Source organism: Miscanthus floridulus, chromosome 10, assembly GCF_019320115.1.
Source record: "Miscanthus floridulus cultivar M001 chromosome 10, ASM1932011v1, whole genome shotgun sequence".
NCBI lineage: Eukaryota > Viridiplantae > Streptophyta > Magnoliopsida > Poales > Poaceae > Miscanthus > Miscanthus floridulus.
The window spans coordinates 6,780,589-6,794,343 of NC_089589.1; the positions used below are offsets into that span (position 1 = coordinate 6,780,589).

At 38.7% G+C, this 13,755-nt stretch overlaps 1 protein-coding gene across 1 annotated transcript; it reads left to right on the plus strand.

Annotated features, from left to right (window-relative positions):
• Positions 1-16: 16 nt before the first annotated feature.
• Positions 17-8,510, plus strand: LOC136487915 (uncharacterized). Its single transcript, XM_066485002.1, has 14 exons — positions 17-85; positions 135-254; positions 2,813-2,885; positions 3,027-3,088; positions 3,170-3,560; positions 3,653-3,736; positions 3,834-4,110; positions 4,312-4,736; positions 4,823-4,876; positions 4,984-5,189; positions 5,261-5,774; positions 6,093-6,236; positions 6,648-6,884; positions 6,988-8,510. The coding sequence occupies exons 1-14, from the start codon at positions 17-19 to the stop codon at positions 8,508-8,510; spliced, it is 4,179 nt and encodes a 1,392-aa protein (XP_066341099.1).
• Positions 8,511-13,755: the final 5,245 nt, after the last annotated feature.

The window sequence follows — 13,755 nt, forward strand, 5'->3', positions numbered from 1 at the left end:
ATCTTACCACAGGGACATGGGAGTGTTGCCATTGTATCTTTCTTCACAGGTTGTTCTGTTCCGTGATGAACTAGGGAGAAGGAAGGTTTTGTGTATGACTGTATGAGCTGTATGTGGTTTTGTGTGTTTTTCAGGAAGAAGGCAAAACAGAACACAGCTTTGTGATTACGGAGGATGTTTTGCTGCTGGCGCCTTTGGCATTTGTATTGGAATCTTTGCTGCGAATACGCACCCAACTCACAGTCACAGCTCATGTGCGCTGGCTGGCCTGGCCCTGGCCTCCGTTTGCTCTCCTCTCCACAATGTAATAATCTGTTTGTTTTGTAATGCCAAGGGTGCAGCTTGCTGCTGCTGTATAATTTACTCCTACTACTGATGCTCTTGTTGGTTGGGTGTTGGACTACTGATGCTATGGGCTAATTAATACCTGTAGCTTGTTTTGTGCTGATGACTTATTACTGTATGCAAGTGAGCAGTGACAGTGAGGCAGGTAAACTGAACCTGCTGCGTGCGTACCATGCGTAGCTGTAATCAGAGGAGCAGGCATGGTCTGCTTCTGCCTTCTAGTACCAAGAATCTCCTGTTGCTTGTAGTGTAGGAGTAGACTGTACACTGGCTGGAGTACGACAGAGTGTTTTTCGGTGAAATAATTACAGGAAAGGCGAACGCAGCCCTCTCATCTCATGTTTTGATTGGCGAGTGGCGTCATGGCAAAAGCTGTGGTTGGCCTGGTAGTCTCCCATTCTTCGATTTCATGGTGTATTGGTGTTCAAACCAATTTGATGTTGTTGTAAAAAAAATGTTGATATATGTTTTTTTTTAAAGTATTGATCGATGGTAGAAATTTTTGACTCGGAACAAAATTACAACTGCTGAAGTTTTTGAACAGAGTCAGGTCAGGTGGTCCGTGACCGGCACAGCAGATGGCAGGTGCCCAGTGTTAAAATGGAGGGGGGACCTAGGGTTAGTTGCTAATGAACTGGTTAATCCCTGGATTTGGGAACAGATAAATTACAGGTAGGTAAAAGGACTATAGCACGGAGTATTCAGTGTCCGTTTGATTTTGAACGCACAGTTGACTCGTTTGACCTCATCTGACGGGCTACAAGCCTACAATTACACTAGAGTAGAACAAGAATGAAAATAAAGAGGTCGGTCCTCATCGTACAGCCAGCGTATTCTATCCTGTATAGATACCAGCTTGCTTGGCATAGATAGACGGGAAAAGGATACCGGGCTGTCGAGCCCGTATAACTTAGCTTTTTAACAGCTTACAATTGAACCATATTTTGCTCAAAAAAAAAAATGAACCATACAAACCGTAAGAGGTAAGACGTGACGTTCTTTTGCCGAGCTAGAACAAAACAATTCTTAAATTATTATTGACGTAAAAAAATTCTTAAATTATTACGTCCGGCATGCCATCCTGTACAGAGGCCCAAATACGCAAAGCATCTATGGGCCACTTGTATATAGGCCCAACAACCGGCCGGCTGTGTCGCAGTATCCCACTAGGAGAAAATTGAACAGCCCATGTACAAAGTAGCATTTGCTAAAAAAAAAAATGTACGTACAAAGTAGCAGCAGCCCATTATGAAATGACCAGACACCGATAATTATCTCTCCAAATCACACTATAAAAGAGCGAATCTTTCGTTATCTCTCAGTATTAGCCGTTGGATCCGTCCTTCGTCGCATCCGGGCCTTCCATCCAACAGGTAAGATGTAAGATTTTAGAGCCGTTGGATCCGTCCTTCGTCGCATCCGGGCCTTCCATCCAACAGGTAAGATGTAAGATTTTAGATGTAAGATGTAAGTGTCCGAATCATCTTCCGTGGTTGAGTCTCCAACCTGTCTACGTTCCTTTTCCTATCTTGTGCACCTTCATAATACGATCCGTCCGTGTCCTAGCCGTTGTGTCCGTGTCCATCATCTTCCGTGGTTGAGTCTCCAACCTGTCTACGTTCCTTTTCCTATCTTGTGCACCTTCATAATACGATCCGTCCGTGTCCTAGCCGTTGTGTCCGAGTCATCTTCCGTGGTTGAGACTCCAACCTGTCTACGTTTATGTTTTTTTCTCTTTCCTTTTCCTATCTTGTGCACCTTCGTAACCCTGTTACGTTATATTTTCTAAACATCGTCCGTGGTCAAGTCTCCAACATGTCTTATGTTTTTTCTCTTTCCTTTTCCTATCTTGTGCACCTTCATAATATGATCCTGACTAATACGACCCTGTTACACTATATTTTTTCTATTTGGCTAGGCTTCTTACAATACATCTTGTGCACGTTTACTTCCTAGATGCATTGCCGCGAACCTGTCTACCACCTGAAGGCAATTCCGTGCTTGCCTGGAGGCATTGCCGTGGTCGAACGGCCAAGGGCGGCGCAGACTCTGAGCATCGCAGATTTGGAGGAGCAGCTGCGCATATGAGAGGCATCAACTCTTTCCCTTCTTGCAATCACACTCCAAATTTGTGCAAAGCACCACCTGGTCCATGGATTTGTTAAAGGTTAGTCAAAACATGTAAAGTCTGATTTCACAAGTATTTTTGGTGGTGCAGAAACAATAAGCTTCTATGGATGTAAATCTAGGAACCATTGATCACAAGAAAGAGGAACAACGTGCACGGAATCGTGAGTACCAGCGACGATATCGAGAGAGAAAAAGAGCCAAAGCATATAGTGAAAATACGAGAGAACAAGATTGCAATATTCCGGCTAAAAAATGCAAACTTGATATGCAAGTTGGAGAGCAAAAATTTCGTTAAAACATGTAAAGTCTGATTTCACAAGTATTTTTGGTGGTGCAGAAACAATCAGCTTCTATGGATGTAAATCTAGGAACCATTGATCACAAGAAAGAGGAACAACGTGCACGGAATCGTGAGTACCAGCGACGATATCGAGAGAGAAAAAGAGCCAAAGCATATAGTGAAAATACGAGAGAACAAGATTGCAATATTCCGGCTAAAAAATGCAAACTTGATATGCAAGTTGGAGAGCAAAAATTTCCTAATTTTTCAGAACCTGCAGCTTCCGTCCAGATGAATCGTGATGAGAACAATTTCCTTAACATAGATGACAAGGTTAGTCAGGACCCCTGACCCCTCTTTCTATCACTAAATACAAAATCACTTTTGTAATTGACATTTGTCTTAATTATGTAGCTCATGTCCATAGATGCAAATCAAAAGGAGTGCGGACAGATATTGAACAGCGTTACTACTTTGGGGACCATTGACAAGAAGAAAGATGAACTACGCGCAAGAAATCGTGAGTACCAGCGACAATATCGAGAAAGAAGAAAAAACAAAGTATGTATTGGTGATCAAAATCTTGCCCCTGGCAACAATCCAGTTACCAAAGAGAAAAAACACGACAATCAAGTGTCACGGATCAGAAGGCGTACCTTGGTAGGGTTGGGTGTGGAACAATCTTGCCAAAACTCTATCCCGGTGGAGCATTGTGTAAATACTTGTGTTCCATTCAAGAAAACTGATAAAGAGCCATATAACTCGGGTATTTTTGAACCTGAGAATCCAATACATGGGATAGAGGGTAAGTTTAAAATTTTATCAAATTAAATTTGATAAATGGAAAAATTACATATTTTAAATTTACTAATTTTATCTCTAATTTTTTTCGAGCAGAAAATGATTTAGATTGTCTCGATCCAACTGAAGGTGATCATGACATATACGAGGACGATGAGGCAAGGGTTTTCAATGACAAAGGTGAGTGCTTACATTCAGTTAATTTTATTAGTGTGCTAACAATAGTAAGTGTCCTAACAAGAGTGGAATTTAATACATCCTTCATGATCGTACACAGATTTTCAATATGAGTGCTATATGGAATCTGAATCAGTGGCAAAGAAACCCGATCGTTATGACTTTGTATATAACAATCTTCCTAAAGATCATTTTGTGTTAAGAAAGGTGCCCAATTGTGCATTCTGTCATGCTAAAAGGTTCCCTGGTGAAGGTCCTGCATTCTGTTGCAGAAAGGGACTTGTCAATATATTTATACCAGAAGTGCCTGATGAACTTCAACAATTGTTCACCAATCAAACGGATGCTGATGCAAAGTATTTTAGAAATCACATAAGGTACTTCAATTCACACTTCTCATTCACCAGTTTTGGTGTCTCAGTTGATCGCCGACTGGCCACTGCTAGAGGAACTGGTATATATACATTCAAAGCTCATGGTCAAATATATCACAAGCTAGATCCACTCATACCTGGTGGTCAAGGTCCACGACATATGCAGCTATATTTTTATGACACAGACAATTCTATATCTCATAGGATTAAGAGGTCTCCACATCTTGATGCTCAGTTGATCATAAAAATACTGAACATCCTAGAGAACAATCCTTATGTGCAAACGTTCAGGAGTCTAGGCACCCTGCCTAACCTGCAAGCCTACACAATTGCTCTCAATACGAAGATATCTGTTGATCAAAGGAGATTCAATGCGCCTACAATGGGACAAGTGGCTGCGATATGGATGGATGGAAATGATCCCCAACACAGATTTGAGAGGAGCATAATAATATATGGCCACGAGAACCATCCCCATTATATCAGGGCTTATCATGGCTGCTATGATCCTTTGGCCTATCCTTTATTTTATCCAAACGGTGAAACTGGTTGGGAGGATAAAATGATACTGTACCAAGATCAGCCTGTTTCAAAGCCGAGGAGAAAATATACAAAACGTAAAAAACAAGGTTTGTCTTTTATAGCGTGATATATATTTTTTATTCCTCTATATGTAAATGCAAAATGTTTTATTTATACAACAATATTTTTTTAGTGGACGATGATAACGATGCTGATGATGGAAACAATGAGGATATTGAAATTCGAGGTTTGACTTTTTTTTTTAAAAACAAAGTTTTTTATATAAACAAATAAGTCCCTTAATGGAACACTGGTTACCAAACTAAATAAAAGTAAACATGCTTCTGTCAACAGATAAAGAATCTCGACGTTACGTGAGCGCCAGAGAATACTTATGTTTTAGGCTACAAATTCGTGAAGGGGAATTTAACATCTTCTTTTGGGGTGGCCGTCTTTTCCAACAATGGGCCGTGGACATGTACGTGAAAGTTGAGTCAATGCGTTTAGACTGGTACTCCAAACCGGAGCATCAAGATCTAATCCGTGCTGATCTTTACCAGGTGAGGTCAATTAAAAGTTACATTTCACATTCTTATCAAATTGTGATCTATTGACATTTCTTTAACCCTAGGGTCTAATCGACACACTTGCTGCTGGAGAGGCCCGTGCTTCAGAAGCAGGAAAAAGAATTGTCTTATCCAAAGATTTCCATGGAAGTGATAGAGATGTTCATGCGAGATTTATGGATGCAATGACTTTAGTTACCAGATTTGGAAAGCCTGATCTTTTTATAACAATGACATGCAACCCTTATTGGAATGAAATAATGGAAGAGTTATTGCCTGGACAGATCGCTCAAGATCGTCCTGATGTGGTGACAAGAGTTTACAGAGCCAGATTACTAAACTTGCATGACGATTTGATTAAAAAGGGAGTCCTTGGAAAGGTTGCAGCATATGCTCATGTGACGGAGTTTCAGAAGAGAGGCCTACCACATGAACACTTCCTTTTGATTATGGAACCAAATACTAAGTTGAGGAGTCCAGATGACTATGATAAGTTTATATCAGCGGAGCTACCTGACCCAGTTAAATATCCAGTGTTACATAAGTTGGTTTGCAAGCATATGATGCATGGTCCTTGTGGTACGTTGAACCGAAACTGTCCGTGCATGGTAGATGGAGAATGTCGCTTTCGGTATCCTCGTCAGTTTTGTGATACCACCCAGCAAGGAAAAGACTCATATCCGATTTATAGGAGAAGGCATAATGGTCAAAGTGTAAAAGTAAGGGGTGAAAATTTTTTAGATAACAGATGGGTTGTTCCATATAACCCAATGCTCTTGATGAAGTATAACTGCCATATTAATGTTGAAGTTTGCTGCAGTATTCAATCTATTAAGTACTTGTATAAGTACATATATAAAGGTCATGATTGTGTATCTGTTAGTGTTGATCCTTCAGATACTCATGCACAAAAAATTGATGAGATTAAGCAATACAGAAATGCAAGATGCATAACTGCTATAGAGGCGATGTACAGGCTGTATGGATTTCCTTTGTATTCTATGTCACCACCTGTACTACAGATGCAAGTGCACCTACCAGGTATGCATATGGTGTCATTCAAATCTAGAGATGATCTAAATGATGTTGTCAAGAGAGAAAGGTCAAAGAGGTCAATGCTTACAGAGTATTTCGTAACAAACATGGACAATCCTAGAGCTCGAAAATATTTATACAGGGAGTTCCCAGAATACTTCATTTGGAACAAGTCTCATAAACGCTGGGAGCCTAGAAAAAAACGCATACAGATTGGCAGACTTGTGTATGCGCACCCTGCTGAAGGTGAAAGATACTACCTACGGGTGCTCTTAAACCATGTGAGGGGTGCAACCTCATTTGAGGATCTTAGAACTTGGCATGGTGCTACATATCCTACGTTTAGACAGGCTTGTGAGGTCATGGGCTTTGTGGAAACCGATGAAACACTAGATGCATGCTTATCTGAATCTGCAGTATTCCAAATGCCTTGTGCTCTTAGGAGGTTATTTGCAACTATTATGGTTTTTTGTGAGTGCGCCAATGTTCGTAGTCTCTGGGACAAGCATTTTGAATCAATGGCTGAGGACTACCGTCGATCCCATGGGAAGTCTAGCTTGGTTGAGCAAAAGGTTCTTAGAGACATATCGAATCATCTTGCTTCAATGGGCAGAGATATTAGAAACTATGGCCTTCCAGAACTGGAGGAATTAGGTGAAGTATTTGACTTTGATTAATGGTATTATTTATATATACTTTATTCTGTGGCTCCTTCATGCTCATATTACTTACTCTTTTTTTTCTTTAAATTTGATAGATGATTTATCAAGAGACTATTATAGAGAGTTTACTGAGGAGATGAAGGTTGGTTTTGACAAAGATCATTTAAAACTTATTGATACACTAAATGTACAGCAACGGGCTGCTTTCGATGAGATACTAGATCATGTGCTCAACAAACGAAGCTGTGTATTCTTTGTTGATGGTCCTGGAGGCACCGGAAAGACATATCTTTATAAGGCTTTGTTGGCTAAGGTTCGATCATTGAATCTTATTGCCATTGCTACTGCGACGTCTGGTATAGCAGCGTCTATTATGCCCGGTGGCCGCACTGCTCACTCGCGATTCAAGGTTCCTATCAAGCTAGATGCTAATTCCATGTGTAACTTTACAAAACAAAGTGGGACTGCTATGTTGCTTAGAGAGGCATCTTTGATAATATGGGATGAAGTTGCTATGACAAAGAGGCAAGCAATAGAAACACTTGATAGAACATTTCAGGATATAATGGGTTGCGATCAACCTTTTGGGGGTAAGGTCATGTTGTTTGGAGGTGACTTTAGGCAGGTTCTTCCTGTTGTGCCACGAGGTACACGAGCCCAAATCACAGATGCTACTTTGCTCAAATCATATTTATGGGAAAATGTTCGAAGGATTCGGCTTACTCAAAATATGCGAGCTCGAAATGACAAATGGTTCTCAGAATACCTATTAAGAATTGGAAATGGCACGGAAGAAACATATGATGATGGATATGTTCAGCTGCCTGATGACATTCTGATTGGAAGCAACAATGAAGATTTCACAGAGAATTCCGTAAAAAATAAAAAGATAAGTTCAGAAGATGCTTCCATTAACATTCTTATCGATCGAGTGTTTCCAAATCTACAAGCGAATTGCAAATCTACAGAATATATGCGCGAGCGTGCGATTCTTTCTACGAGGAATGAGTACGTTGATGCAGTAAATGCATTAATGATTGACAGATTTCCTGGAGAAGAAAAGGTGTACTACAGTTTTGACTCGGTCGATGATGATTCAAGAAATAATTATCCTATTGATTTCCTTAACACCATTACTCCAAATGGGTTGCCTCCACATGAGCTCAAGGTTAAAAAGAATTGCCCTGTTATCTTGCTGCGCAACCTAGATCCTCACAATGGGCTTTGCAATGGGACACGGCTGATAATCAGAGGATTTCAAAACAACTCAATCGACGCTGAAATTGTTAATGGGCAGTTTGAAGGAACTAGAGTGTTCATACCAAGGATTCCTATGTCACCTTCTGAGGACCTTTCATTGCCATTCAAATTTAAGAGGAAGCAATTTCCAATCAGATTGAGTTTCGCGATGACAATAAATAAAGCCCAAGGTCAAACCATACCTAATGTAGGTATTTACCTACCTGAGCCAGTATTCTCTCATGGCCAACTCTATGTAGCATTATCAAGGGGTGTTTCACGAAAAAGTACATGGGTGTTGACAAAAACAAACAAAGCTATTGATCCAACAGGAAAGAGGACAAAAAATATTGTATATAGAGATATTCTGGAGTTATGACAGATATATATACCCGAGCGATGACAACAATAAAATCCATCTCTATGATTTATAAGATGTACATGATGTGAATGTATTTAATCTATCGCACGACATGAATACTCTATATGTTTAGCTAACAAGTTATCCCCAAAACAGATATCGATAAAAAATTTCTAGAGTGCAATAATTACGATGGAAATTTTAGAAAAGGAATTTCCCACACCTGTCAGGATAGGGATGGCGCGTGCCCTACAGGATCGCAGGCCAAGAAATGGCCGTCGGCGCAGGGCCATGCGCATCCGCAGGCGTGAGGACGCCACGACCACGCTTCCACTCGGCTCTCCTTGAGACGCCTCTGCCTTTCCGACACCCGCCGCTCGACCCTGTTCTGTACAGCCTTTTTGAAAAGGAATGTTCCAAATACAGAATCCATCAGATTGTTGCAACAAGTGTCCAGCCAGTTTCTGGGGTCGCCCAGTATCTTTAACATTTTTTTAACACACAGCAAAACAATCAATGTTTGCTTATATATGCCCTTAATGCCTTAAAAAATTTCAGGATTTTTGTAATTAGATTATAAGATTTCCCGGAACTGTAAACAATAACTAATGCATATGAGTATAAATCATAAGCACTAAATTTTAGAAGTGCATCCTCCAGCTGTAACTATGCAATCGGAGAAGGGACTATCATCAGATTGGCTCGATTGCAAGTTATGAGATGACGAATTGGCAGGCAAATTACCTGGAGGAGGGACGCACAGCTCTCAGCATGTTCGACCTTGTCGAAGTGGCGGCTCAACCAGGTCCAGTCCCAGGCGGAGGGCCACGAGGCGAGGAGGCGGTGGTGCAGAAGAAGCAGCCGGCGTCGCGAGGAGGCGGCGATACAGAAGCAGCAGCTGGCGGCACGGCGAGCGGCAGTGGCCGACGGCGGGCGCGCTGCGGGCGGCGGTGGTCGACCGCGGGCGCGCGGCGGGCGGCGGTGGCCGACGGCGGGCGCGCGCAGGCAGCAACCCAAGCACCAAGGTCCACTGAGGGGATATGATGCGGCCATTTCTTCTTTTTTTTAATCTCGGATGCGGCCATTTTAGCTGTGGACAAGAGGATATGACATACGAGAGAAGAGAGAAAGAGTTACGATTCACAAGCTGGCTTGCTGTTTTGGGCCTTGTGTCATGGGCCTTTGCTTTAGAAAGACACGTAACAGGTTTAGACTCTGCTAAAAAAACGTACAAGGTTTACACTCTATTTGTATTTCCTTCTAGACGCACCGTACACGAACCGGACTCGTGTATGCCGAAACGAACACAGACGTGCGCCCAAGCGTATATAAAATCACCAAATCTGCCTGAGGCCTGATCTAAATTGATTCCAGCGTCTAAACCAAGTCTAGCTCACAGCATGGAAAATCAAGGTGACGGTAACTGCACAACACCAGATGTGGACATCGAATCTTCAACAAGGGATAAAAAAAAGAGGAAATATGATCAAAGCTTTGGCTCGAACATTAACAAAGATTTAGAGTTGATGAAAGAGGTTCAACACAATGCATCAAGTGAGGACAATCCTTCTGGATACATATCCGATTCAATTGTTTCCCAAGGTAATATTCCATCATAATATCGCGTTTTATATTTTTTAATATCTATAAATATTAAAAAATCTTTTGGTTAAAATTACAGGCTATGTTTGTGAAGGTGATCAAATTTCTGATTCACAATCACAAATAAAAAAAGATTCAAAGATGATGGGAGAGGTTCGAGCACAATGCAACAAGTGAGGAGATACATTCTCAATGCAAATTTGAATCAACCGTTTCCCAAGGTATATAAACCATCATAATGTTGTGTTTGATATCTTTGAATACACATAAATGTTTAAAAATTGGTTAAACTTCCATACTATGTTTGTGAAGATGATCAAAGTTCTGATTCACAAATCAAAAAGGATTCAGAGATCATGGAAGAGGTTCAAGCTAATGCAACAAGTGAGGATATACCTTCTCGACACAACAAGCCAAAAAAATGCATATTTGATTCAATTGTTTCGCAAGGTAATAGCATCATATATTTTTATATTTTTTAAATATCATCTAAGATTAAAAATAACTTTTGCTTAAACTTACAGACTATATTTGTGATGAAGAAGACACTGCTATTATAGAATCAATTACAAATTCGGATGACAAAAGAATAGTTGTAAGAGTGGGGGATTCATTTGTTTCTTTCTTCCACTTTAAATGTTTATTGAGCTCTACAGACCAAATATACGACGACGTGAGTTCAATTATCCTTACCTATATTACTAAAGTAAGGATCTTGTAAAACAATTAAAGTATTAACATTCTAAATGCAGGACATGGATGCATACATCAACCTCCTTAAAGCCGAAAAGCATCTATTGTGTAGGGATGAAGGGTCAACAATTTACCTAGAGACTACATTAGGAACAGGAATCCTCCATCGTGATGGTCAGAATTGCCAAAAAGATATATCAAGTCGTAGAGATGATGAGATCGTGGACCAGGTGACCCAATATATAAATCATGATTTGGTAATTACGAAACTTATATCATATAACCAAATTTCGTATGTGCTTGAATTTTAACCCTATTTAATATTTCAACAGGTATTTATCCCTATTAACATTACCAAATGTCATTGGTACCTTGGTGTGATAAATAGCAAAAAACATCAGATTCAAATTCTAGACTCGTATGGATACATGAGAAGGAGCGACCTAAAATATGTTGTAAGTACTTGTTTACTCTATTCTTTTGTAATTCATCACAATTGTAAGAACTTATATATTATATTCTTTTGTAATTCAACTCAATATAAAAAATGTTAAATTTTGTAATTCAAATAATAGTTAAAAGGAGTGGAGCGTCAAATCGAAATAGCATCGAGGCATATGGAGCTAAAAGATTATAATTGGCCAGACCTAAAGGTAACATCATGGCCTTTTGACGAGGTATTTAAGGGGGAAATTCAACAAAAAGACAGGTAAACTCCTATGTTTAATTAATACAGTACAAATATAACCTTCTCACTTGCATTTTTAAATAATAATTATGAAAATAAATTTATATATTAATTATGTATCTGCAGCTCATCATGTGGTCTGTTTGTACTAAATTACATGGAATATTGGACAGGAGACCAACTAACTGATGAGATTACTCAGGTAAATATCATTAAACAAATATATTGTACATTGCTTACAAGTTACAAATATAGCAAAATAATTGAATGAAAAATATACTTCTTTGCAGGAACACATGACAAAATTTAGATTAAAATTAGCTGCGATACTATTGGATTCACCACTAAACACCGCTGCAATATGTGAATACGAGAAAAGCAGTTCGGAAGAAGAAGAAGTAGATCCTAATGACTGTGTCATGATAGAAAAACCTGAGCAAGCTTTGCATGAGTCAATATTACTAGAACCAAACAAACAGTTAAATACAATGTCGTCTGATGACATATACTATTCGATATGTGAATATATCTTATCGACGAATGATGAAGAAAATTTGAGGTACGTGACAAATTCTACTGTCCATCGTAAACGTTTAAATATATCAATATATGTATTATTGTGTTAACTACTAACATTTTAATGCATATACAATACTCTAATTACAGGAAAGAATGGGTGCGAAGCTCTAATCCATACATTATAAGCTTAACATTGGAGAAAATAAAAGATATTTTACAACTAAATAGCTCTATGGATGTTGAATGTTTCAACCTAGGGGTGCGTATGGTCGCGAACAACGAAATGATGTATATGTGGGAACCATCTTGCCATATGCTAGACTTGAAGCTCAGTGTATGTATTTATCTATAACTAAATGCAAGTAATTATTTGAATATCTAATTTCAAAAGAATTAACATAATTTTCTTTGATACAGAAAATTTGTAACTACCGCAAATACTATTCATTTCGGGTCAAGTCTGAACCTGAAGATCTAAAAAGTATATTTCAGCCTTGGCCAGCAAACGGAATTGATCCATCTTCATGCCAATTGGTAAGTTTTCATTAAAAAAATTATACATTCAATATATCATTATATATTATTATATAACAAAACATAATTTGGTTGCAGATACTGGTGCCTTTTTATTATAGTGGAGAGTACAGTCTATATTCATTTGATATGAGGAACAGATCAATTTCAATTATAGATCCAACACCGAGGGAAGAATTAATTGAGAGAAATGCTATATACAAATTCAACTCTGATAGAATACAAAAAATTGGAAGAATTTTTGATACAGCCATGCAAATATCAAATCCCAAATGGAACGACGATGTATATGATTGGCGAAGACTGTTTCCAAAATGTGTTCCAAAGACAATAGACGTGTAAGCCTAATTTCATCATACAAAATATAAGTCTCGTCTGCTTAAATAATTCTGATTTTTTTAATTGTGTGCAGCAAATCAACTGGATATTTGGTCCTATATTTCATGAACACGTGGAATGGTCAAGGATTTATTTCGAAAATATGCATGGTACAAAAATAAATAAATTAATAGTTCTATTAATAACTTTATCGTATTGCATATTAGTGTTATATTATCATTAATATATTGGTCTTCATACAATAAACTAATTATTTTCTTCAAATTACCTGCAGGATCCAAACCTACTAAGGATGTGGTTTCTCGTCGATATCCTTAAATACGAAAGGAATGAATGCGCTGAAAACATTCCACTATATGTAAGAGAAGGACTTAAGAAGCTATCGATAACATTGCAATAGAGTACGTAATAAGCTATATAAACATGGTATTAATAAAGTTATTTAGTACCTATGACAAAGAATGTAAGTATATAGGAAATTGAAAGAGTTATTTTGTGGTTTTTTTAAAGTTTAAACCGGTTCGTATTTGTGTACCATACGAGCTTTATATTACTCAATCTTGAATTCTCTTTTTATAATTTTTTAAATTGAACCAATATTAAGAAATAATTAATATCTAAAAACACGTGCGTGCCGCACGTGCACTTTTACTAGTCAATAGTTAAGTTCCAACAAATCCACTTACATTTTGCTAAAAAAAACAAATCCACTTACATTACTCATGATCCTAAGGCGTCACATTTTTTAAGATAGGAGAGAACATCTGGTTTTATCCTCTAAGGAGAGGAATCAGATATATCATGGCGCAACGATAGACACCCTGTTCGCTTGATCGTATCAGCTATGCTTATCGGCTATAATATAGTGTTTTTCTCTCACAGCAAAAT